The 25965-nt window shown below is 38.5% G+C and overlaps 1 protein-coding gene across 1 annotated transcript in view; it reads left to right on the top strand.

The window, feature by feature from the left end:
* Nucleotides 1-25965, top strand: part of eIF3l (eukaryotic translation initiation factor 3 subunit l) — a 425669-nt gene that overhangs the window by 291490 nt on the left and 108214 nt on the right. Inside the window, exon 14 of the mRNA XM_090377051.1 lies at nucleotides 10143-10216. Coding sequence (XP_090233177.1) covers nucleotides 10143-10216 — 74 coding nt within the window. The remainder of the gene's footprint in view (nucleotides 1-10142; nucleotides 10217-25965) is intronic.

Below are 25965 nucleotides of genomic sequence, written 5' to 3'. Positions count from 1 at the left end.
GGTTAAAAGATTACAATCTGGAGACCTCCTGATTGAAACAGCCAACTGAAAACAACGACATTTGGTGGGTTCCTAGTATCTGTCACTCCCCCACAATACATTAAATTCCTCGAAAGGTGTCATCGCAGAGTGAGACCTACTTATAGCATCTGAAGAGGAATTAATTCAGGAATTGAGCAATCAAAAAGTAATTAGCACCAAACATATAATGACCAAAAAAGATGGCAATCTCATTCCAAATCAATCCATCATTTTAACTTTTAACATCCCAGATTTGCCATCCTCAGTAAAAGCTGACTACTTAAACTGCCGAATTCAGCCTTATATCCCAAATCCCATTCATTGTCTTAAATGCCAAAAATATGGACACTCCCAGCAAGCATGTAGAGGTGATGCCATTTGTCCTATTTGTGGCTCCAAGGAGCATACACGAGCAGATTATTCAGCTTCAATTCCCATTTGCCCCAGTTGTAAAGAAAGTCATCCAGCCTTCTCTAAATTGTGTGAAATGTGGAAAACGGAAGAAAATACAAAAATATAAAATTGAACATAAAGTCACATACCATGAAGGAGGCAGACAAGTTATATTAACCATGCTCAGTCGTTCTTATGCATCTTGAACTCGAAACTCTCATTCAACAACAGTTCAAACAGATATATCAATACCACCCAGCATATCTCTGGCTAACTGGGTTAAAAGTACTATAGAACTCTGGGGGAAGGGAATGTCCCAAGGTCATCTCGGCATGCAGACGTAATTCGAGCTCCTGATATTTTGTTTAATTAAGTGTTTAAAGTACCTCATAGATGTTCTCCCTAGACAAGTTTAGAAGAGGATTCCGTTGGTGAAACTTTTTTTTTTTTGGTGTTTTCTGGGATCTTTCTGCTAGATCTTAACATTAATTATTCAATGTCTTTGTCAATGGTTATGTCGTCATTGGCAGGAAATTGAAGAGAGCGGTTTTCAATCTTTTCGGAGCTGCCACGCTAATATCTAGCAAATTGTGACTGGGGAAGGAATCATCCCCTGTGTGTCTTTAGTCAGCTATTGTCTGCTTACGATAATATGCTTAACAAGGTCAAGGATAACATCACGTGGCGACAAGGTTAGGGATTATACCTTCTCCACCCTAATTGTACTTTTCTTCTCATGCCCACAGTCACAACGTGCCTGATTTAAACTAACTTGACCATGTTTCTGTGTGCCCCCCCCCCCACTTCTACAAACTTTCTGTGGCCGACTGTCATTGTATTTATTGTCCCAAAAAACTTCTAATAATAATAATAATAATAATAAAAAAAAAAAAAAACCTTGTTCTGTTCATTTAGAGGTTTTTCCACTTGAGCTCTTCCTATTTATCATAGACATCTTAAATATGCAAACATCATAAAAAAATATCATCATCTTCAGCACTATGGATTATTTCTTTATTTTTTTTAATGAAACCTTCAAACCATCATATTGCTCCTTTTTAGGAGAATACCAACGACGACCCGATTATCTGGAGATCCCTGCTTCCGTATTTAAAAAATCATGTCCACTGCAGACCATAATATCATTGATGAATGCTAGGAAATTACTTCTGAAACTATCCAAACTGTAGGCCTACAGGATGATACAGAGGCCTCCAAGTAATAAGAAAACATTTCCAAAATCACAAATGGAAACCAGATCCCAAAGTGAACGAAAGGAACTACAAGACCGACCTTCCCAGCAAGGAGAAAATGATGATGAAGAGATGCCACTGGATCCCACTCTACCTGAAGGTCCCGTTTTAAAGCAGGTTCTCCACCTGAGAACTGCACTTGAAACTTTAATGAAGACAACCAACAGCAGAGGCAATACAGCTCTGCGTGCATACATAGTTCCATATAGACGAAGCTGGAAACCATCTTATTTGCAACATGCCTCGAATGCGGGAAGGCAATGGCTAAACCCGAGGCATATCTTGACGATAGGGATAATCAAATGCAACAGCATGCTCCTACTTATGCAAACGTGCTGAGGATTCCCAGAAATGCTGAACAAACAACTGAATCAGGAAACTCAACCCAAACGGAAAACTCTTCTACAAAAACCACATCTGGTCATTGTTAGACCTACTTCTACAGAAGATCTTCACGCAAGTAAGGAAGTATAAAATATAGTGGTCGCAAATTTAGTAGACCTGAAAATGACAAAAAATTAAATCTGTGCAGAAGACATGTAATATTGGTGTCATCATTGAAACTGAGACGAAAGAGGAAGCTAACAAAATCATTATTAATCCCAAAATACAAACACTTGCCCTACACCCCCAAAAAGAAAGGGGCCCAGCATAATAATTTATGACACCGAAAAGAACCTAACCACAGCAACACTCCAGGATGAACTATACAGAAGAAACCTCCAGCGGGACCACCCCAATGTTGAACCAAATGACCTCGTTTTCCCGAAATTTCAAAAAAATGCCAGAGTGGGAAATTCTACCGACTGGGTAGTGGACTTTCCCCTGCAGTCTGGAGAACAATAGGTTAACAAAATAGTGTTCATAAATTGGGGCAGTCACCGCTTCAAGGAGCATGTGGCTGTCTCCAAATGTTACAAGTGTTGTCGTTTTGGGCACATGACACACACACACACACACACGTACCCAAGCTCAACCCACATGTGGGACATTGTGCCAAGAGAGGCCAGGACTTTAACTCTAAAAATGAAGACCCACCGACTTGCGCAAACTGCAAATCAATGAAAATGCAGGCAGATCATTCCATCAAGGACAATGAATGCCCAGTCTACACAAAAGCTAAGAGCACATGCCAACTAAGGCTCAATCATGGGGACTCACCTTAAACCGTTTAATACTACCACTGTAAAATTTGCACAAATTAATGCCCAACGAGTAAAGCAGTTGCAGCACAGTTGAGGAAAAAGTAGATGAGGATAACCGCGATATCCTCTTTCTTCAAGAGCCATTCTCGCATAGTAAAGCAGTCAGAGGATATCCATTCACTTTTAAGATCGTTCAAGTGGATGGGGAGACCCCATGGGCGACTATTCTGGTCAGGAACCCTGATTTCACTGTCACCAAAATACCATATTACTACTTTCCCTGGGCAGCCTGTGCCTATATCATCACCCCGTTGGGGGAATTTTATGCAGTTTCTCTTTGCTCTTGGCTGGGGCAGGGCATTCTCGTGATTATTTCCAAAGCATCTCGCTGGAATTCCCAAATGCAAAAATCATCGTTGCTGCCGACGTAAACTGCAGGTCGCCAGCATGGTTCATATAAGTATAAGGTATGTTCGTGTCAGACGGCACCTGGGATTTCTCCCATCTCCGTATGTGTTTTGCTGTATCGAGGACAGTACACTGTCAAGCCAGAAAGTGTGTGGGCCGTGTATGTGCAGTGTGATATGTTGTGCCCATTGTTTACCCGGCTTATTGGTCGCCAGGCCCTTAGTGGGGCCCGACGTTGCCCATACCCTGCCACGTGAAGGCTATCCGGGTGTATCCAGTAAATTTGGCGGCATTGTTAAGGGGTGTACTTGGTCGATTTAATGAGAGAGTGGGGAGACTGAAGACTGGGGAGAAAACAGATAGAAGAATAGGGACGATAGAGTAGGCATCCCCAAAGAGGTCAGTGGAGACGAGCCCCACCAGGTGAAGTATGGGGGATAGGCAGGGAGGAGAGGAGACAGAGATCCATCTCCTCCCTCCCCTGCCCGGGGATTGAGTTTTAAAGGGAACCAGGTTAGAGTACCCAGTTCAGATCGCCAATGGCATGTTGGCAGCAAAGCCGCAGAATGTCTTTATCGGTGTCATGTCCAAGCAGTGTCGAATCCGGTATGAAGGTCAAGCTGCCCATCCCGCTCTGTGGATGGGATATGTTAGCTGGCAGTGGGGAACCCACCAGGCTAGCATGGTTCAGTGAAACTCAAGATAGACGACGCACAAACAATGGACGAAGACTGGAAGAATATCTCTCAAACAGTTGGTTCTCAATTCTCAACCAACCAAATAACCTAATGACCTTCTCTAGTACAATGTGAGAAGCCACAATTGATATCACCCTGGCCACTGCACCCGTTACTAAAGATTTCTTGTAATATGCCTTCACTTGCCTAACCTCCTTTGTGAGTTGATTACAGACTAGCTTATATCTACCATAGGCATCTGTGTTGTTTGATAATTTATATGCATCCCATGTATTTTTCTTCTCGCCTTGAGTGTCATGAGTTCATCTGACATACATTTAGGCCTAAACCTTGAACAGTATTTCTTAGTTGGTATGAAAAGCTTAGTAGTTTCCATGATCAATTCCTTGAATGATTCCCATTTAGAATTTGCTGTTGGTAACATCATCACTTAGTCCCATTGTATAGAATTTAAAAATTGTCTGAGACTACCATAGTCACCTTTATGAAAGCAAAAATCCTTCCCCTTACCCCTGATGGTAGTAATATCTTTAAGTAAATCCCACATCAGTATCACTGCCACCTAGTGGTTCCTTTATCTGCAAATTCTTAATGCACGAATAATCACTGCTGATGGCCAGATCAAGAGTATTACTCTCTCTGATTCTCTCTCGAACATGCTGCTGCAGAAAACAATCATTCAATAAATCCACAAAAGTCTTGCTAGTGTGCATGTGACCAACCCACAAGTTCAAGTCAGTATCTGGGAAGTTAAAATCCCTGATTATAAGACATTCTGATTTACTGGCCCATTTTTATTCTCTTTAGAATTGTTCATCGTAGTCATTAGGCCTAAAACACACTCTTGCTCTCATTTTTGCTTTCCCAGTGTTTATGTCACACCAAACTGACTCATCGTTGCACTGTCCATCTATGTCAACTTGGATGCACTTCCTTAGATTTTATGTGTTTCTTAATTAACAGCATGACGCCTTCTCCCTTCCTATCCTTTTCTGTATGCATTATACTCTCCAAATTCCAATTCTGCAATGCTTATATCTGTCTAACACCGTGTCTCCGATATCCCAACAATATTTGCCTTTAATGCCTTGACTAGCACTTCAAATTATTCCAGATCAATAGTCTTTTGCTATAGTACTGTATAATCTATTTTTTGTGTCATTTTATACGAGCTGTTGTCTTTTGGAACTTGTGTCTTTAAATTAATTTAAAATATTTGTTTATGTTAAATCTTATCTAGCAGTGTTATGACAACAAAACATAAACAGACGGAATTAAGCCTGGAGATTAAACTGAAAATTATACAAGAGGCTGATAGGATTCATCGAAGTAAAACAGACATTGCAAAGGAATACAACATCCCTTTACCTACTTTATCTATAATGCTGAACAACTGAAAAAAAATTCAAAGAAATGTGTGACACTGGTGCAGCAATAAAAAATAGAGAAATGGATTTATGGTGCAAAACATGAGCAGCTTGAAACAATACTTTGAGTGATACCAACAAATGTGTGCATCAGATTTGCCAATGTGCCAATGTCAGGTCAGATTATCTAGCTTAGCAACAGGGAATTAGCAACTTCAAATGCAGCAGTGGTTGGCTCCAAAGATTTAAAAATGGAATAACTTGATTTCACAAAATGTTTGCAGTGAGTCTGGTTTAGTTGAGAAACAAAAGGCTACAGACTGGTTGTGTACTGTGTGATCCAGTGTTGAAAAATATCAGGAAAGGATATTTTTAATCTCGAAGAGAAAGGTTTATTTTTTAATTTGTGGCCAAACAAAACATTTTCTGTTTGAGGAAAGTCTTGTTGTGGTGGAAAATGAAGTAAACAAAGATTCACTGTTCTGTTATGCTGTAATTCAGATGGCAGTACAAAACTATGCCTACTTGTGATTGGCAAGTTTTCCAAGATAAGATGTTTTAAAGTTAACCAACTTCCCTGTGATTATGAGGCTAATAGTGCTTAGGTTACAGCCAAAAATTTTCAGTCTTGAATATCAGAAGTGAACAGAAGAATGGCTTCAGAAAAAAAAAAAAAGGAACATTTTGATGATTCTAGATCGTCGTACATCACATTCTGCCTAAACACTTACTTAAGTTGATGAATATACGGCTATTGTTTTTACCTCCCAATACCACCAGTTTTATGCAGTCAGTGGATCAAGGCATTAAAACCTCAAGAGAGCATATAGAGCCTGTCTGATAAGGTACTTGATCCGCAACATAGGACGGGACAATTTGCAACCAAATTGAATGTCTTCAATGCTGTCCATAATCTTGTTATTGCTTGGGACAGTATTGCATCAAGTGTAATAATCAACTGCTTCAGAAAGAGTGGCTTTGCAGAGAATATAATCGAAAAACATGATTCAGCAGACAAATGTTGATAGCAACATTGAGGAATGGAGGAATTTGAAAGTATATAGATTTTGTTGGCAAATTTGATGAGTTTGTGAAGTTGGATGATGAAATTGCTACCACAGTAGCACGAACACCAGAAGAGCTGCTGAGCCCCAAGCAAAACAATATTTTTGTTACCAGTAACAGCAAAAGTGAAGTACACACAAGCGCCTCCATAGCCAGGTGGGCAGGAGCAGTAGGGCGTAGCACATGCTTCTTGATTAGACCGGGGTTCGAGCCTGTGCCCACCAAATACGGAGGATGTGGAACGGTCATGTAATGACCATCGCATATCCCCGGAGCAATATGGCCTTAGTTGCTAATGCTCCTAAAAACCAAAACACCAAATAACAAGCACACACACACACTGCCATCTAAAAATGAAGCCCAAAATGCATTGAGCATAATAGAGAATGTGTTGGTCTTCTGTAACGTTGATAAAGAAACAACTGCTGCATTTGATAATGTCTGTGCTGTAGTGAAAATGCATATAGGACAAAAACTGTGCAAACAACGTTGATTTTTTCTTTAAATTACATTAATTTATTTAAAAAGTTAATGGTTTGTATATCTCGTTTTATATTAAGATTGTAATTCTTTTTGCTGTGATACTAAAATATTGTATATATCAAAATATATAATGTACAACATTTTCATTTCTGTTAATTGCTTTTCTCTTAGTTTATCTTACAAATAAAATCTTTAAAAAATATTATTCCTATTACTCTATTGTTAGACGAGGTTTTTGTTTTTATTATATTTTATTTTTTCATTTATTTTTGATATTATTATTATTTATTATTGTTCTTAGATATATCGTGTGTACCAAAAAAGAAAGAAATGCTAAAATTTTGACACTTTTGGGGGACCTCGTTATAACAAAATATGAAAATTTAAGTCCCTTGAACTTTTTATTAATGAGATTCGACTGTAATTATATTAATGTGTGTTTAAATCTTGCGTCATAATTAACGAAATATCCATTAAAATTATTTACTTAGATATGTTTTTGCATTCTTTATGTGGATTCCTCCCCCACTCCCACCCATCACAACAACAGTATTTAGTATGAAAATTCAAGAATGTTGCCGTTTAATTTGCTTATGGGGCCTGTTTATGGAAAGAATCTTAATTTTTTATCATGTGGGAAAGTGTTTTTTTCAACTTGGCAAACTTAGTATTAACATGTAATGTGCCACTGTCATTATATTATTTGAAAATTTTAATGCATCTGTGCCGCTGTGTTATTCAAATTGAAATTAACAAAATTTTCTCTAAAGCAATGATGCAATGAAAAACAGTTAGTTTTGATTTGAAACACATCTTATACCACAACTTCATCCAGAGTTATCTGTCTATGAGGCCCTACAGCTAATGCTGTCCTTTTACCGTACATGACCATAATTCAAATCTTGTCTTGATGGGAAGAACCTTTATGGGTTTTCTCATACCATGATTTGATAGCCTTCAGTGTGGTTTCTTGCATAGCTTCCCCTTCCCCAGAAAATCAAGTCTTTCTATCCACCAAAACAGACAAACTAATCATAGAATATATACAATTTACGGATACAATGCACCAATCCCTCTATTTCATTGTTTCCCCATGAGTGAGGGAACAGTATATTATTGGCACATCGTTTTTTGAAAACCCTGGCCAAGGTCCCACCTCGTAAGAAGTCTTGGGACTTGATCTGTATACCACTCCCAGTTGGCCATCTCTGTATTTAAATAGTACTGAATGTTGATACATTTGTTGACAAGATGCAAGAATTATGCCTCTTTTAAATTAATGTGTGTAACTGTCAATTTTGAAGCAGATATCCTTTCTCCCTGTTATAATAATTATTCAATCCATTTTATTGGTATCACAGCAATAGTAGTGTGCATGATAGCACTCAAGGGCTATACCACCCTCACAATACTTTAGCTTGGACATCACAGTTTTCTTAAATCCACTTCATCTTGGACAATGAATTACTCAAGTGAAGAAAACACCTCTGTTGCTCATTCTCAGTCAGATCTCTGTTCAATATAATGCATTACAAGATGAACCATGAACCCACAGGTGTGTTTGAACAGTTTGTTGCCTGAATATGAAGGATTTGTTTGAGGAGTCTGGTTATATGTTACTTTTCAATATAGTCCTCTTTGGAGTCAATACACTTTTGCCACTGATGCTGCAATGCATTGATTCCAACTGCAAATCAAGTTTTTTCTTGAGCCTCCAGGAGTGCATCTGCTGCAGCAGTGATGTCATTGTTTGTGAGAAAATGGAAGCCACCAGGTATTTTTTCAAATTAGGAGATAGGTGTTCATCTGATGGCACTAGATCTAGTGAGTATGGGAGATAATCCCAGATTTCAGAGTTGCCCTCATGCAGTGCAGCCATAGCAAAAGACATACTTGTTACCAACCAGTATGTCAGGCACGTTCACCTGATGGAACAAGACTCCTCTGGGTTTTCTTTGATGTTTTCATGCAAACACCAGGGGCTCACATCTGGTGAGTATGGGCTTGGTACACCCAGGGGCCTGAGCTGGATATCATCATTCTTCTCTTCTCTTCCTTGGTGATTCCTTTATAAGCCACAGGCTTCCTTGCATCATATGGCTGATAATAATAATAATAACACCTCACAAGGTCTGCATAATATGTGCTCCTGTGAATGTCTGGCATTTCTGAAGGAAATCCACTAGCAACACTCCATCAACATCCATTACCAAGACCTTGCCAGCAAAAGGAATTGGTTTGGCTTTCTTTTAAGGGGGCATGGGGGGGAAGTCAGAAGAGCTGTGGTTCCAGTATTTGGACTGTTTTTCAGGCTGATAGTGATGCAAATGTTTACTTAACCTGAGAACTCTTGTGCATTTTTAATTTGATGTCAACAACATTTGGACCAATTGTGGCAACACCTTTTTCATAGTGAGAACCAGGTACCACATACCTTTAACCAGATACACATATTCAGAGATGCCCAAGATGCTGGCAATATACTGAACTCTCATTCTTTGATTGCTCATCACCAGGTCACGTGTACTGTCAACTTCTTGAGTGATGGGCACTGCAGGTAATCCTGTCCACTTCTTAAGCATGGAATAGGAAAGGATATACTCCCCAATGCTGTAACTGCATCTTCACTAATTGCCTTTGGTGTTAGTCCCTTTTTCTCAAATATTGGAGGCACCTCCGTAGCCAGGTGGGCAGGAGCAGCAGTGCGTAGCACACACTTCTTGATTAGACCGGGATTCGAGCCTGTGCCTACCAAATACGGAAAGTACAGAAATTTTTAACACCGTACCACTACCCGTTCATACTCAGGTCACAAACTTTTCAAGTACCCTTTATACTTTAATAAGAGTTTCTTGGATAGTACCACTCAACCTCACATACTAAAATGTATTAAAGCCTCATCTAAATAAAACTGAATTGATCAAATAAATCATTTTAGTCAACACAGTGAATGTGTAGTTATCACTGTGATCACTACACAAATTTTGAATAGCCAAAATCTCCTTAGTTAAAGATTCTCACTCCAGTAACTCTCAACACAGATCCTTCTCAAGCCATGGCTAAAATAAATGATAATCTCTTAAAAATTGGTTGTTAGCTTAAGAAATTTGGCCTTCATGCCAAGTCTGTGAAATCAAAAGTTACGATTCTTTCTCTTCCTCCTCCTCTCCCCATCATTTTACATGAAATAAATTTTCAAAAATGCCCAAATCTTGTTAGATGCTATTCTAATGAGCTCTTAAACATATTATGAATGTTTGAACTTGATATAAGTTTCTAAACATTTTTTTTTTTTTTTTTTTTTTGCAGGAGCCTTACTTTTTGCAGCTTAAAGTGTTCCTGGATGAAGTTCAGCAACAAAGTATGCTTCCAACCGTTAGGAGGTAAGATTTAAAAGAAACACACACACACACACACACACACACACACACACACACACACACACACACACACACACACACACACACACACACACACACACACACACAGTATACTTATTGTGATCACAGATAATGTTAAGGACACAGCTTGAGTACTGTATACAGGTTTGGAGGCCTCATTTTAAGAAGGATGTAGAGCTGTTGGAGCGAGTACAGAGAAGGGTAACAAGATTAGTGAATGGAACAAAGGGTTGCTCTTACGAAGAAAGGCTTAAGTTTTGCAAATTACAGTGTCTGGAAACTAGGCACCTGTGAAGTGATCTGATTGTGGTGTACAAAGCCTTGAATGGTTTGAGCATGCTCAGTGCTGATGGGATTCTTCCTCTTGCCTGAGAGGGCATAAATTCAAATTGAGGAAAGACAGTTGTAGGATAGATGTGCGGAAGTTTGCCTTTAGCCAGCAGATGGTTGATTGCTGGAACAAACTTCCATCTGTTGTTGTAGAAGTTGATAGCTTAAACAGATTCAAGGCAGAACTAGACAAACATTTGGAGCGAGTGGGTGGGTGAAATGAGAAGGGTGTGTGTGTGTGTGGTTTTTTTTTTTTTTTTTTTTGCTAAAGCTAACGTTATCACTTTTATGAAGTCCAGATCATATACTAATAAATAGAAAAAAAAAAAGCAATTGTTATTGTAATCATTGTTTTGGATTTTTGTTATCACTTTTTTTTACTCCTTATTGCAGTTTTCACATGTGTAGTAGAAGTGATTGCTTAACCTCTTGATTTGTTCTTGAACTTGACTCCATGCATTACTCCATGACAGAAAATATCTGTGCCTACAATCTGGCTGTTTTACAGTAGAGCATTAAACTTTTCTAATTCTTGATTTTAATGTTTTCTTTGTTTTTAAAACTTTGTATGGAATTTCATGGAGTTTCATTTTTATTGATGATGACTTTCTAAAAGAAATAGTGGACAGCCAAATTAAAATACTTTATACTGATTGATTTTTTTTTTTTTTTTTTTTTCCTTCTGTCTACTCCCACCTTTATCTGTACATATTTCTGCTCTGCATCAATAAACAATGCTGAGCAGTTGTATTTTTGTTTCATCGGATATCATTAGCAATTAAGCTGTGTCTCAAATTGATCACAATAAGAGCATCCACTGTGTATGTGTAGTAGTAGAAATAGCATTCATGTGTTAGGGTGTGTGGGTTGGTTTAATGGCATGTAGAAATATTGGCCGACCGGGCTAGCCGGGTAGGCAAAGTGCCTGCCTGGCAGCCCAAAGGTCGTGGGTTCGATTCCCGCCTCGGGCTTGGATCAAAGTACTGCAAAAACCTTGGGAGGTGCATTATGGCCACAGAAGTCTATGCGCCAGCAACTACAAAAAAAAAAAAAAAAAAAGTAGAAATATTATATGAAAATACACCTTTAATCATTAAGTAGCTTAATAAGAATGGAAGTTAAATATAAAATTATGAATTAGAAGAGAATCAATAAGAGAAGTACTCTTGATCTGATTATTAGGAACCACTTGGTGGTAATGTTAATTATATATTGATGTGGGATATAATTAAAGATATAACTAACATAAAGGGGAAGGGATTTCCTTTTAAAAAGGCTACTACAGTAGTCTTCGTTTTAAATTGCCTTCAGCCCCAAGTGTCAAGCGATTTCTAGTGCAGTCAACTACTGTTTTTTATCCTCTGGCAGGTACTAGCATTCCTAAACCCTACTCCGCTTGCAATGTTACTGATATCGCTGCTAGGAACGTACTGCTCTCCTATTCTCCTGATCGCTTGGTCACTGGTTGGCACTGTTCCTGCCTCCACATGGCAGGGCTGGTAACCTGGAAGAAGAAGAAAGGGCTAAAAGCAGTAAACCATGGATTTAGATAACTTTCCACCTTCGGTCTTCTAGCTCAAGACCAGAAATGTCCGATATAGATGACTGTAACCAACCTAAATAGGATTCAAAGAGAATCACAGTGCAACAACATGCTAAACTTTCTGGTCAGTGGGTCAGTCAGTCACTCACTCACTCCAGTCTGTAGGTAAGTTATCACCATTTCTTATCCAAAGATATTTAGAATCCATTGCTGGATCACTAAAAATGAAAAAACAACTACAATCCAGACACTTCCTGATTGAAACAGCCACCTCAAAACATTCTGAGTGGCTGCTCGAAGACGTTTGGTGTGCTGCCAGTATCTATTACTCCCTCAATATCTTAAATTCATCAAAAGTTGTCATCACAAAAACAAAAAAAAAAAAAAAAACCTTCCCATTTCACCCATTCATTCACTCCAAATGTTTATCTAGTTCTGCCTTGAATTTATTTAAGCTGTCAACTTGCACAACAACAGATAGAAGTATGTTCCAGCAATCAACCACCTACTGGCTAAAGGCAAATTTCCGCACATCTGTTCTACAACTGTCTTCCCTCAGTTTGAATTTATGTTTCCGCAGGTGATTAACCTGGAACAACAGTGGACCCAACACCGAACCCTGTGGGACTCCACTAATAACATTAGTCCACGAAGAGCAGCACCCATTGATTATCACCCTCTGTCTTCTTCCCACTCAACCATCCTTTTATCCATTGTAGCAACTTACCCTTAATACCATTCTGCTCCAATTTGTACAGTAGTCTTCCATGCACAACAGTGTCAAAAGCTTTCCTGAAATCCAATTATACGATATCAAAATTATTTTTTGCCTCTAGTTCCTTTGTAATCGCATCAAAAAATCCAATCAAATTTGTCAGACAAGACTTTCCCTTAACAAACCCATGCTGTGTTTGAATTATTGCTGCAGTCTTGTCTAGATGATCCTACAATGCATCTTTAATCAGTGACTCCATTATTTTACCCTGAATAGAAGTTAAACTAACTGGTCTGTAATTACTCATGTCACCCTTCAATTCCCCCTTTGTGAATTGGAGATACATTTGCACAATTCCAGTCCGTGTGGACCTCCCCTGTGTCCAAGAATGCTCTCATGATTGGCTAAGGGTTTGCTTACTTCCTTTGCCGCCTCCTTTAATATAATTGGATAGATCCCATCCACCACAGGTGCCTTTCTTATGTTTAACTTCAACAATTTTTCTTCCACTTTGCTCTCAGTTATTACAAAATCATTAAGCATCCTACTACAATTTGATAACCTTCTGTCATTTTCAATCCTTAATAAAAGTAAAGAAATCCTTGCCAAAGATTGCTCGTAATCTGCCTTCGCCTGCCTAACTTCCTTTGTGACTTGATTACAGACCAGCTTATATCTTCCATAGGCTTCTGTGTCGCCTGATAATTTATATGCATCCTGTGTATTTTTCTTCTCTTCCACGAGTCTCATTAGTTCATTTGACAACCATTTAGGCCTAAACCTTGAACAATATTTCTTAATAGGTATGAAACATTTAGTATGAAACATTTAATAGTTAGGTGCCGACCACCCAAGATTGAACACACATTTGTAACCAAACATTACCAAACACAATAAATAATCATAATAAAATACTTACGTATTTTATTACGAATATCACGTAATAAAATATTGCTAATGCTTTTGCTTCTATCGTAAGCAAACTTGTTTTTTGTTTGATTTTCTATCCAAACAGATGACAGCCATTCCATCTCTTCCAATTCTTGTGTGGATTTTAAAATCTATTAAAATCTAATGGATTTTAATTACACTTTGAGTTGTTCCTGCTATGAAAGTTGTTTTTATTTTCTCTGCATTCTTTGTAATTCTCGGCATTGCCTCATTTAGGTCTGTAGCACGTCCAATATCACATGGTCTTTCATTTCGCTCAAAGCGTTTCACAATTTCATATTTTTTCTCTATCGACAGAGGCGGACTGGCCATAAGCCTTACCGGGGAAATCCCGGTTGGCCGGAGGCCTCTGTGATTTTGGCCCTAAACGCTAGTATGAGGCCACTATAAATTTTTCTGGGTAAGAATTTTTGATCCAGTCCGCATCTGTTTATCGATATTGCTTTTATTTTTCTTTCTGAATCTGCAGTGTCTTCACCAGCATGCTTCCTTTTCACACCTTTTAAGTATTTTACTCATTTTTAGGGAATAAAGCACAATTAAAAAACGAGAGGGCACACTTGATACACATAAACAAAGCTGCGCGTGTAGCAACTGAATAAACAACACCGTAAAGGCAGAGATACACTATTAACACCTCACATTTTACTAAAGCACATTTCTAGGGGTTTTATTGTTACTACCATAAAACAATAAAAACAGTTTCCAGTTGCGTTTCTGCTAGTGGAATCTGTTATAAACTGGTAGTAAACTCGATCTAATTGCATTTGTGATAATACTGATAGCTGGAATTGTGTGGGTTTTTATTATTATGGTGAAATGTGTTTCCCCTTCACTGATATAAGAAACATAAATACATTTTCAGAATCTTCTCTTCATTCCTATCATGTTGCGTTCGGTTGGGGTGATTCTGCGTTCGGCTGCCATTTCTTGTAAACACAAAGGCGAATCGTGCATAAGCGAATTCGGTTCGTGTTATATAAGATATCGTTCCCCTATTTATAAATCATGTATGATCGAATTCGTGTAATGTAAACACGTGTTACACGAGGGCTGACTGTACTAATACGCCCACTTATGCACAAAACATATATCAATTTCTACCCAAACGAAGGTAAATATATCACCAACTAAATCACTAGCTGAACGGGCAAGGTACCAATGCACCAAACGAAAAACAAAGCAAAGCCATAAATACACAAATCACAGTACAACCAGATGCCATTCAACAGCAGAATACCACAGTATCTACCACTCCTGACTCAAACCAAATAGAATACATGCACTCAGAAGACAATTTAAATCAAGATAAACAAGTTCTAGAACTGTTTGCCAATGAGGATATGGATACAGAGAAACCTTATTTCCCAACGAAGGGGAAAGGTAAACTTAGGGATGTAAACTTTTTGTCCCTTGAAAAGAAGTTGAGAATTCCACTAAACCCAAATAATGCTTACCTTCTTACAGTGGAATTGCAGAGGCTATTGTAGTAATATGTCCGACATCCAAGATCTCCTTTCACAATATGATCCTATTGCCTTTTGCTTACAGGAAAACAATCTGACACCAAATATAAATGTTTTCCTTCGGAAATACATAATACATCATCAAGATCATGTGGCACAAAATCCGAACAATCTTGCCCATGGAGGAGTAGCACTGATCATCAACCCCCCCCCCCCTAGATACCCTCAAAGCCACTTCCGCTAAAAACAAACCTTGAGGCAGTTGCTGCACGAGTCAATATTAACTTTGATTTAACCATAGTCTCATTATACTTGCCACCTAACCAAAATATAAGCTAAGCCGACTTAGAAGAATTAGTGATACAACTTCTCAAACCCTAGTGCAGCTTAGGAGACCTCAAGAGTCACCTTCCGCTGTGGGGAAACCATAATCTGGACAAGCGTGGAGAAACCATTGAAAAAATACTTGATCAACATAATCTGATAACTCTCAATAATGGGGCTCACACCTATACACATCTTCCTACAGGATCTACATCAGCTATTGATCTCTCTCTCTCTCTCTCTCTCTCTCTCTCTCTCTATGCACAGCAACCACATATCCTCAATTTGGATGGACTATTTACAGCAATCCGTTGGGCAGTGATCATTATCCTGTGATATGCCGCTTTGACACAAGCATTCCCCACCTTTCTTATCGAATCCCCAAATGGAACTTTTCCAAAGCTGAATGCGACGTGTGCAAGCAGCTAGCAACACTAGAAGAAAACCAGATCCAACAAACATCCATAAACCTGGCAGTACAATATATAACTAATCAAATACTGCAGGCAGCAGACAAAGCAATTCCAAAACAATCCACAAAAATAAAAGCCAGCTCAAAAGTATGGTGGAATGATGAATGTAGGGCAGCTAAAAAACAGAAGAACAGAGCACGGAATATCCTTAGTAAGTTCCCATCTGCTTTAAACAGGCAAGAGCAAAGGCAAAACGAGTCAGGCAGACTAGCAAAAGGGAAGCATGGAGACGCTTCGCTTCCACAGTGACAAGAACGACAAAAACTCAAACAATATGGGCAAAAATACAGCAGATGTACATAAAACACTCACACATCAGCTGTCTCATGCTCACTATCAATGGCCATGATATCACAAAACCAGAGGAGATTGCAAACAACCTGGGTACATCTTTTGTAGAAATATCAGCTATGACATCATACTTGCCATATTTTCAGGCACACAAAGCACAAGCCGAAAAAAACCGTATCGATTTTGAATCAGCATACTAAACTCATTGCAGCAGGGCCAGTGGAATCCACCAGTGGAATCATAGCAAAACTCACCGAACCGGCCCTCAAGACTCTGCTTCTCTTCTCTAACAGGATATTCAAAGAAAACACATTTCCCGACAAATGGCATCATGCGTACATTCTGTCCTTTCCAAAACCAGCAAATCTGTGACATTATCGACCTATTGCACTCACTAGCTGTATGAGTAAGGTCATGGAAAAAAAAAGTCAACCCCTGACTAACCTGGTTTCTAGCTCAAAATGATCTCCTAAATTCAGTGCAATGTGGTTTCCGGGAGGGTAGATCAACTCTTGACTTTTTGATCAAGACAGAAATAAACATTCATGATGCCTTCGTTCAAAAAGAACATCTTGCAATGGTCTTCTCTGGCATCAAAAAACTTTCTTCTTGGAGATATGGTATTATGTGAACCCTATATGATCTGGGATTACATGGACACCTACCACAGTTTATCAGAAACTTCCTGCACTGTTGCTCATTTCAAGTTAGAGTTCACAACTACTTATCTTCAAAATTCATCCAGAAAGGAGTACCACAAGGGTCAGTGTTAAGTGCCACTCTCTTTAGTATAATAATGAATTCAATAACACATGACCTACCACAAACAATATCCACTACCCTGTACGCTGATGACTTCATTATCGCCTGCCATTTGCCTAATATGCGAATGATAGAAAGACAGTTACAGTGTGCCATCAACAAAATAGTATTTCGTCTCTCACACCAAAAAAACGGTTGGAGTACACTTCTGTAGGAAGCGTAACCTCCACTAACATCCGGAACTTAGACTACAAAATCAAGTCATACCAGTGGTCCCTAGTGTCCGCTTTCCTTGATCATATAAAAACGCTCCGGATTAACTGTCTTAAAAAGCTTAACATCTTAAGAGTTCTATCAGGCACAACATGGGGAGCTGACTGTTACACGCCACTACATCTCTACCGTGCATTAATACAGTCACATTTGGACTATGGTTCTGTAATGTATAGCTCTGCTAAACCAAGCGCCTTCCGTTGGCTTGATCCTGTACACCACAGTGCTCTTTGTCTTGCACTGGGGGTGTACTGTACATCACCAGTTCAGAGCCTATATGCTGAAGCTCATGAAACACCCTTGTAGCTACGCAGACAAATGCTTTTATTAAATTATGCCGCAAAACTCAAAGGGCATCCAAATCACCCCACTTGGAATGCTGTTCAACCTTGGCTAGATCATGTCTTGTTCCAGAAAGGTCCGCAACATTTCACTAGATGCACATTATTTGAGACTGTGGCGCATTGGAGAATCATCCGATTAGGTTCTCCCCAAGCCACAGCACTAGCGCTACTTTGTACACGTTGCTTTGCTGCTCTAGTCTAGGACATGATTTCCATTTAAATATGTTGTAATTAATTAACAACAAAAATTAGTAAGATTAATAAATTTAATTAATTAATTTACTATACTATGCTAAGCTAATGCAGTAATACATATTCCGCTATATAGTTTTAAATTGTAATTTAGCTATCAACTTATGCTATAGTATAACAATAACAATGTTTAAATTAGTTATATCCTTAGCTAGATACAAAAGATATATGCCCAAAAAGTGATTAAAACCTTCAGAATACTTATTTATTACAATTACAACCCTGCTATTCCTCTGCTACTTGTTACGCTACAATATTCCTGCCAAAACACCGATACGATAGTGGTATGAGTAATGAGTTGTAACTTACAAAATTACTAGTTAAATTCGAAAAATACACTAACGAATGCTACTACACCTATTTAACCTATTTTTAAAACACATTAATATGATAATTAATCAGAATACAAATTGATTTTTAAAATCATAGGTTTTAATGCTGAAAATATTGAAGGTTTAAAAGTGTTGATAATAGTTTGGTTATTGCTGATAATCCAAGTTGATGAGAGATTGTTGAAAATGGAGCTGAGTAATTTAAAAACATTGCTTGCCTGGGAACTAATAACCACTGCTTTTAGCTCTAGTAATGAATCTGAAACTAACAGAATTCTTATGAATCTCAACAATCAATTATAGATAAGGAAGTGTTATGTATTGTAGCATGAAGCTTTTTATGATGCATGGCTATAAATTTTTTAATAGTAGTATTTGGATTATTCTATTGCCTATTCTATAAAACACATTAATATGATAATTAATCAGAATACAAATAAAGGCAGATACCCTGGATAAATCTAGGATACTTTGCTACACTTAAAAATGAAATAGAAAATAGCTGTAAATTTTCACCTTGTAATCCTAGTCAAAATTTTATTTTCGGCCTCATATATTTGGCATTTAATTATATATATATATTATACCGTTATAGTATATATATATTTTTTTTCAAAACACTTAATATATCACAGGCATATGTTATTAGCTTCCTTTTCTACTACTGCTTACTTACTTGTTTATTCAGGGCCCTCTCTAAGAGGTTGGGTTGTTATGCCCCTAGCTTGCCCAAGTATTATTTAAACTCTTCCCTTCCCTTTTCTTTATATCTTTCTGCTTTCTACCCTTTGTTTTTCTGTCCATTGAGCTATCAGTGTAACATGAAGGTAATGTGGACACTCACTTTCCTTTCTCTATGCTATCTTTGCCTCATTTGATCCATTACTTTTTCCCTCCCTTGCCACACTTTATTTCCTTTCCCAATACCATTTGCCTGTTTCTTTATCTAATTTTACATACAAAATTGCTTCTTTGTCTAATTTTTATGTTGTGAATTATTTCTATATCACCAACCTTATTATTATTATTATTACAAGGTTATTCAAAATGAAGTTCGGGGTTTCAAACAATTCCTGTACACACATGAGCAGACATTTCTGAAACCCCGTACTTCATTTTGAATAACCCTGTATAAATAATAATAATAATAATAAAGCCTACTATTACTTCAGATTTGACCTTTTCTGCGCACATAGATTTATTTATTTTCATTTATCTTATTTCTTATGTAATTAACTTAATTTTATTGCGAACAATGCATTGGGACTACCCTGTATTTTTATGGAAGATTTTACTGCTTTCATCCTCCATTTTAGTCTTTTTTTTTTTATTTTCTCTCCATGCACTCTATTTATAGTGTCCATTTAATATTTTTCTTTCATAACTATACATACGCTTAGAAACACAGTTCATTGATACATGGTCACGGGTAGTCCCCCAGTGAAATACCTGCTTTATATGTATCGATTGAGAATTGATACATATAAAGCAGGTATTTCACTGGGGGACTACCCGTGACCATGTATCAATGAACAATGAAATTGAGAATCTTTTAAACATGCTCTTTTCCAGTCACAGAGGATCAGTGACCCTCTGACCTATGACCAAAATGAAATTTTCACCATGAACAATGACTACTCCTCAGACAACATTGAAGAACCATTCACAATGAACTACAAGCTGCCCTCCACAAGACTAAGGAAGGAAGGACTCCAGGCCATGACCTACTGGTGGTAGATGTCATTAAAAAATTTACAGAGTACTACCCTCTGAAGCTGCTCTCCACCTTCAATAGATGCCTCGAGTATGGCGAGTTCCCTTCAAGAAGAATGCTCATCTGAAATTAATCCTGCAAAGCCCAGACAAACCACCAGAAAACTCAAAATCATGCTGTGCGATAGTGCTCCTCCCCATGCTAGCTAAATTAATGAAGACTACTACTTTATAGACTCAGCAGCCATTACATAGCTGTGAACATAGATTCAATGACCCAATTCAGATTCAAGCAAGGAACCAGTACAGTAGACGCAATTCACCACCTGATCTCTACAGTTATAACCACAGATTTCAAGTACTCTATGGCAATAACTGTTGACTTCGAGGGAGCATTCGATATGATATGGTGGCCCAGCATCCTTAGGAGGCTCTGTCAGGTTAACATCCCAACCAGCTTATACAAAATCATACCTTACTAAAAGATTACTGTTGCTGCAAAGTTTCAGTGCTTCACCAGGCACGTTTCACAGGACTGCCACCTGCACTCTGTCCTGGGACCATTCTTCTGGTCCATTGTCCTGGACAAGTTCCTGGAGATGGACCTCAAGCAAGCCTCCTCTATGGCATTTGCTGATGACCTCATCTTGATAGTCCGTGCTGAGGCTAGGGCTCAACTGGAATCCAGATCCAGCCATGTAATCAGAAAACTACAGGACTGGGCTCCCCATTTTCGGGGAGAAAAGACCAAGTTGATCCTCTTGAAGGGAACCTTGCAGATTTCAAGAACTCCAACAATCTAGATCACAAACAGACCAATCAGGCTCTACTCTGAGATTAAATACTTCAGAATCTTAATAGACGCCAAGTTAACATTTTTTCCCGCTTGCAGTATGTAGCCGCCTCTAAGATAAGGAAGTACACAGCCATGATTACACTCATCAGTTGGGTGGACTGGGAGCTTAAACAGGGGGCCTCTCCTCTCTCTCTCTCTCTCTCTCTCTCTCTCTCTCTCTCTCTCTCTCTCTCTCTCTCTCTCTCTCTCTCTCTCTCTCTCTCATCTACAGAGTTATCTTCCTTACCATAGTTTGCTATGGTGCAGTTTTATGGTGTCACAGACTTATCCTTGACAGAAATCGCAGAAAACTGGATTCTATCTAACATTCTATGCTTTTAACCATCACAAGAACTTGTTGCACCATAAGTACTTCTCTCCAGGTCCCAGCTGGCTGTATTCCCCTCCACCTTGAAGTCATCCAGAGTGGACTGCAGCAGGCCCCTGTTATAATGCGGTTCGCTTTATGCTGCTTCACTATAATGCTGTTCTTATATTATAACCCGTATCTGACTATAATGCACTTTTTGGCAGATTGCATTTTTGGCATATTTAACGAAATCGTTTCATTTGATGGAGTCGATAGCTTGAAAATGAATAGCAAAACAGCATTAAAATGTTTCCCACGCCGACTTGAGAAATTTTCCCACGCTCAGTGAAATTTTCTCGCACGCTAATTTAATTGCAGTACAGTCACTTGTTACCTAGTTCTGAGAGCAAACAAAAATGATCAAGTATATTGCTTGTAATATTTGCATTATATGCATTTATCCGAAGTCTAGTTATCGCTCAGTACAGTATTAGACATCGTGCGTAACGGACAGTTTACTTGAACATTGTATTGTAATTAATGCAACTAACACAATTACATTTTCAAAGAGTTAATAATGGCCAATAAGAATGAAAAAGCAACGTCTGGGTGCAATATGAAGACTATAAATGTAAGAAAAAGACTGAATTTTAAAATTAAATTAGACATTTTGAAGCCATTCGATTTCGGTCAACGACAAGCAGATGTGTGCCATAATTTGGGACTTGCAAGTTTAACTGTAAGAACAATTATAAAAAAATAAAGAATTAATTTTAGCAGTGGGAAAGATAGCTGTTCCACTGCAAGCAACTAGGGCTAGGCTGCCTATTAGGATTGAAATGGAAAGACGTTAACTAATTTTATTGAAGATAATATCCAATGCAGAATTCAGTTAAGTTAAATATTATAAAAATGAGAGAGAGAGAGAGAGAGAGAGAGAGAGAGAGAGAGAGAGAGAGATTAGCCAGTATGATGATCTGAAGAAAACGCACAAAAAAAAAAAAAAAAAAAAATGTGGAACCATTTAAAACTGGTAAGGGCTGGTTGAATAGATTTAAAATCTAGGGAGAAGCCGCAAATCAAGGAGCCAAAACTTTCAAAAAAGAACTTGTTAAAATTATTGAAGAGAGGTATTTGTGTTATACTTCTCAACAAGTTTATAACATAGATGAAGCAGAACTTTTGTGGAAACAAATGCCTAAAAGAAGTTTCATATTGAAAGAAGAAAAAAAACATGCCAGGTTTCAAAGCGGCGAAGGATCGGGTGACTTTATTGTTGGGTGGTAACGCTGTGGGGGATTCAAAATTAATACCCCTTTTAGTTTATTTAGAAGAGGGCCAAAGTTCAACCCAAAATCGACACATTTTTCATGATTAAATTCATCAATTAAATTAAATCAATTAAAGTTAATTTAGATCAATTAAATTCATGATTTTAATTGGAATTTTAAGTTTACTTTTGATACGTAAGTAGTTACCACATAATTATATACGTATGTAATGCAGAATATTTTATATGTACAAATATTTTGACCGACATTTGTGCATATTTTCACTACCATTTATTATTGATTAGGAAATATCCTATGGCACCGACCGCAACTTACAAATACATATTTTACGTTATGGGAATGCAGCGCTCACCTAGCGTTCTGTTTTTTCGGAACGAATTATCAACATTAAGCGGGGGAATCCCTTGCACAGTCACTGGCATTCAGCCTGATACGGCAAATGACCCAAAACAAGAAAAAAAAAGGAAAGCAGAATTATCGCAAGATCACTGGGATCAGACAACAAAAAGTGCTTTTACCAGAAAATTTATTCCAACTCTATCACTGACATACCCAAAGCCTCCTCCCTGGTTTTCTCCAGGTCTCCAAGTCACCTTCGTGCTTACAGGGCATGGCCCATTTATATATAAATGAACCACTCTTGGAATTGAAGAAAACCCATTCTGTCTCTGTGGCCATGAAGAAAACTAGAAACATGTCATGTCCCTCTGTCCCCAGTATGATGACTACTGAACTAGACTATTCACGAAGATACAGGAAAACCCCTGAAATTCTGAGCACCTTTTTCTCAGGAAAGAAAACTTCTATATAGCTCTCACTGAGTTCGCCCAAGATGTATTCCAGAGAAGGCATTGTACCCACTTGAGGCACACATTACCAATTCCAGGACAACCCAACTGATGACACTAACTCTTCACACTGGGTTTTTTTTTTTTTTTTTTTTAGCACCTGAATACCTTTGGGTTGGTTGGGTGCAGATGAAATCCGGCTTGCCTGGTGTGGTATGCCAACATGGCACTCTCCTTTGCAGACCTCCCTTGTTCTGGAAACTGTCTTCCTTACCCTGGAAATGGGTGGGCTCCCAATGCCAAGGATGATTCCCACTTCTCCTTCTCACCCCTTTGCATCTGCTGAGGATGCCTTCTTTCCTCATCATCCTCCTTGTTCCCACTTTGATTCCACTTCTCGTACTATCTTCACCACTCAACCTGACCTTTTTTTTTTTTTTTTTTGTTCTCCATCAGGAAGCTCTGGCTCACCTCTCAGTGGTGGTAGTGGCAGGCAATGTGAAGTCCCACTAAGAGCCCTGCGGCTAAGAAGCCAGAACATTACAACAGAACCCAACACAAAACTTTTCAAATACAACACACTACACTTTTTCTGGCTTTTACAGAGTTCTGAATACATCACAAGAGTACTGATGGCACAGATATGGAAAACCACAGGTGGCACCTTACCCAAATAGTACGCCACTATATCTCTGACCAACTAAGATAAATAATAATAATAACAAAAATATCCATTTTGTTGTTATACAGTTTTCCTTTCTTCCATGAAGTTTTGGCCTTCCCTTATTATTATGCTTTTATATAGTTAGGCCGTTTCATTATATTATTTATGCAAAATAGGTAGGTCTACTTCTTTCCCTATTACTCTGTTATTTTATTATTTTATGTAAACCCCAAACACAAGAGGTATTAGAACCTATAGTACTTAGTACCGTGCTTGGGTTAGTTGAGAAGACGAAAGAAGATATTTGTTGACATTACACTTGAACTTCTGTAGACTGTAATTTTCAGGAAATACGTATGAAGGAAGGTTGTTCCAGAAAACGGCAGTTGAATGAATAAATGAGGAAGATGAAAAGTTGGTTCTGTGGGTTTGAAGTTGGACAGTAAATGGATGTTGGCTGGTGGCGGCACGTGTTCGGACTGTTTTGAAAGAGAGAGCAGGAATTATAGAAGCCAATTCAGAAGAACAGTGCCCATGGAAGTATCTGTAGAAGAGGCATGCAGCAGAAACAGTGCGTCTATGAGAAAGCGAGTGGAGAGACTCTGTTAGAGATGAATCATTAATTAACCTAACTGCCCTCTTCTGAATGGAATCAAGAAGCCTGAGAGAGGTTTCGGGAACACCACCCCAGATGTGGGAACAATATTCCATGGCAGGGCGGATTTGCGATTTATACAGAGTGAGCAGCTGTTCGGAAGAAGAGTAACGACGAGAGTGAAAGAGAAAACCAAGTTTTTTAGATGCAGAGGAAGCAATATTTGTAATGTGCTTGTGACAAGAGAGATTAGAAGTCAGGGTAATCCCTAAAAGAGATATATCATTTTGCCTAGAAATCGGAGTGTCACTAAAGATAAGCATAGCAGCAGAAGAAACCTTTTTTGCGAGATATAAGACAAGACTGGGTTTTAGAAGGGTTGAAATCAACTAAGTTGTCTTTGCCCCACTGGAGAATTACCTGAAGATCGGCATTTAAGGAATTGGTAGCAGATTTTCGAGAAGTTGAAGCTGATTGAGCAGGGCAAGGTTTCTCAAAATGGAAAGTAGAATGCGTGCTATCATCGGCAAAACTATGGATAGGATTTCCAGTCAATGGAAGAAGGTCATTAATATACAAGGGGAAATAATTGAACCTTGGGGGACACTGGCATTAGTGGAGAAGTTAGAAGACAGAGAGCCATCTACGATCACCCTCAGTGAGCGATCAGAGAGAAAACTGGATAACCAACTACTAAAAACAGTTGGCAAACCATAAGGTGGAAGCTTGTTTAGACCTTTATGTTAAACATGATTGAAAGCCTTTCAGATGTCAAGAGCAACTATTTGTGTTTCACCGAACCTTTCCATTGAATTAGTCCATAAGGGTAACATAAGCCAGAATATCACCAGTGTATCGACACTGATGGAATCCATACTGCCAATCGTTGATCAGACAGAAGGTTTCTAGGTAGTTTAAGAGTTGGCGGTTAATTGATTTCTCCATTACTTTAGAAAGAGTACAAGTAATTGCATTTGGACGATAATTGGATGGGAGGGATTTGTCACCCTTTTTAGGAACTTGCTGGTTATGCGCAAATTTCCAAGCAGAAGGAAAAACACCTTTGGAATACGAAAGTGAAAAAAAGGCAGCAAAGAATAGGAGCAAGTTCAGGAGCACAGGTTTTGAGAACAAGTGGAGAAATACCATCGGGACCTGGATCTTTCTTAGCATCAAGATTTGTCAAAATCCTTCTGACATCCTTTTGGCAAAAGACCACAGGAGGCATTGAATGGAGCGTGTTGGGAATGGTGGGAGGTGTTTTACCAAGATCATTAATACATGAGTTAGAAGAAAAATGGGATACTAGCAGGTCAGCTTTATCCTTGGCTGAAGTGACAACAGAACCATCTGGTTTGGATAGAGGTGGGGGCAGAGATGGGCAAAAGTTGTGGCCAATAGCTTTGGCAAGAGACCAGAATGCTTGGCTACCGTTAGGGCAAGAAGCAAGTTTTCTACTCTTAGCCTGTTCAAACTGT

The sequence above is a fragment of the Mastigoproctus giganteus genome, chromosome 7 (genome assembly GCF_048544385.1).
Source record: "Mastigoproctus giganteus isolate SK-2022 chromosome 7, ASM4854438v1, whole genome shotgun sequence".
NCBI classification, from domain to species: domain Eukaryota; kingdom Metazoa; phylum Arthropoda; class Arachnida; order Uropygi; family Thelyphonidae; genus Mastigoproctus; species Mastigoproctus giganteus.
This window is presented reverse-complemented; position numbering and strand designations above follow the sequence as displayed.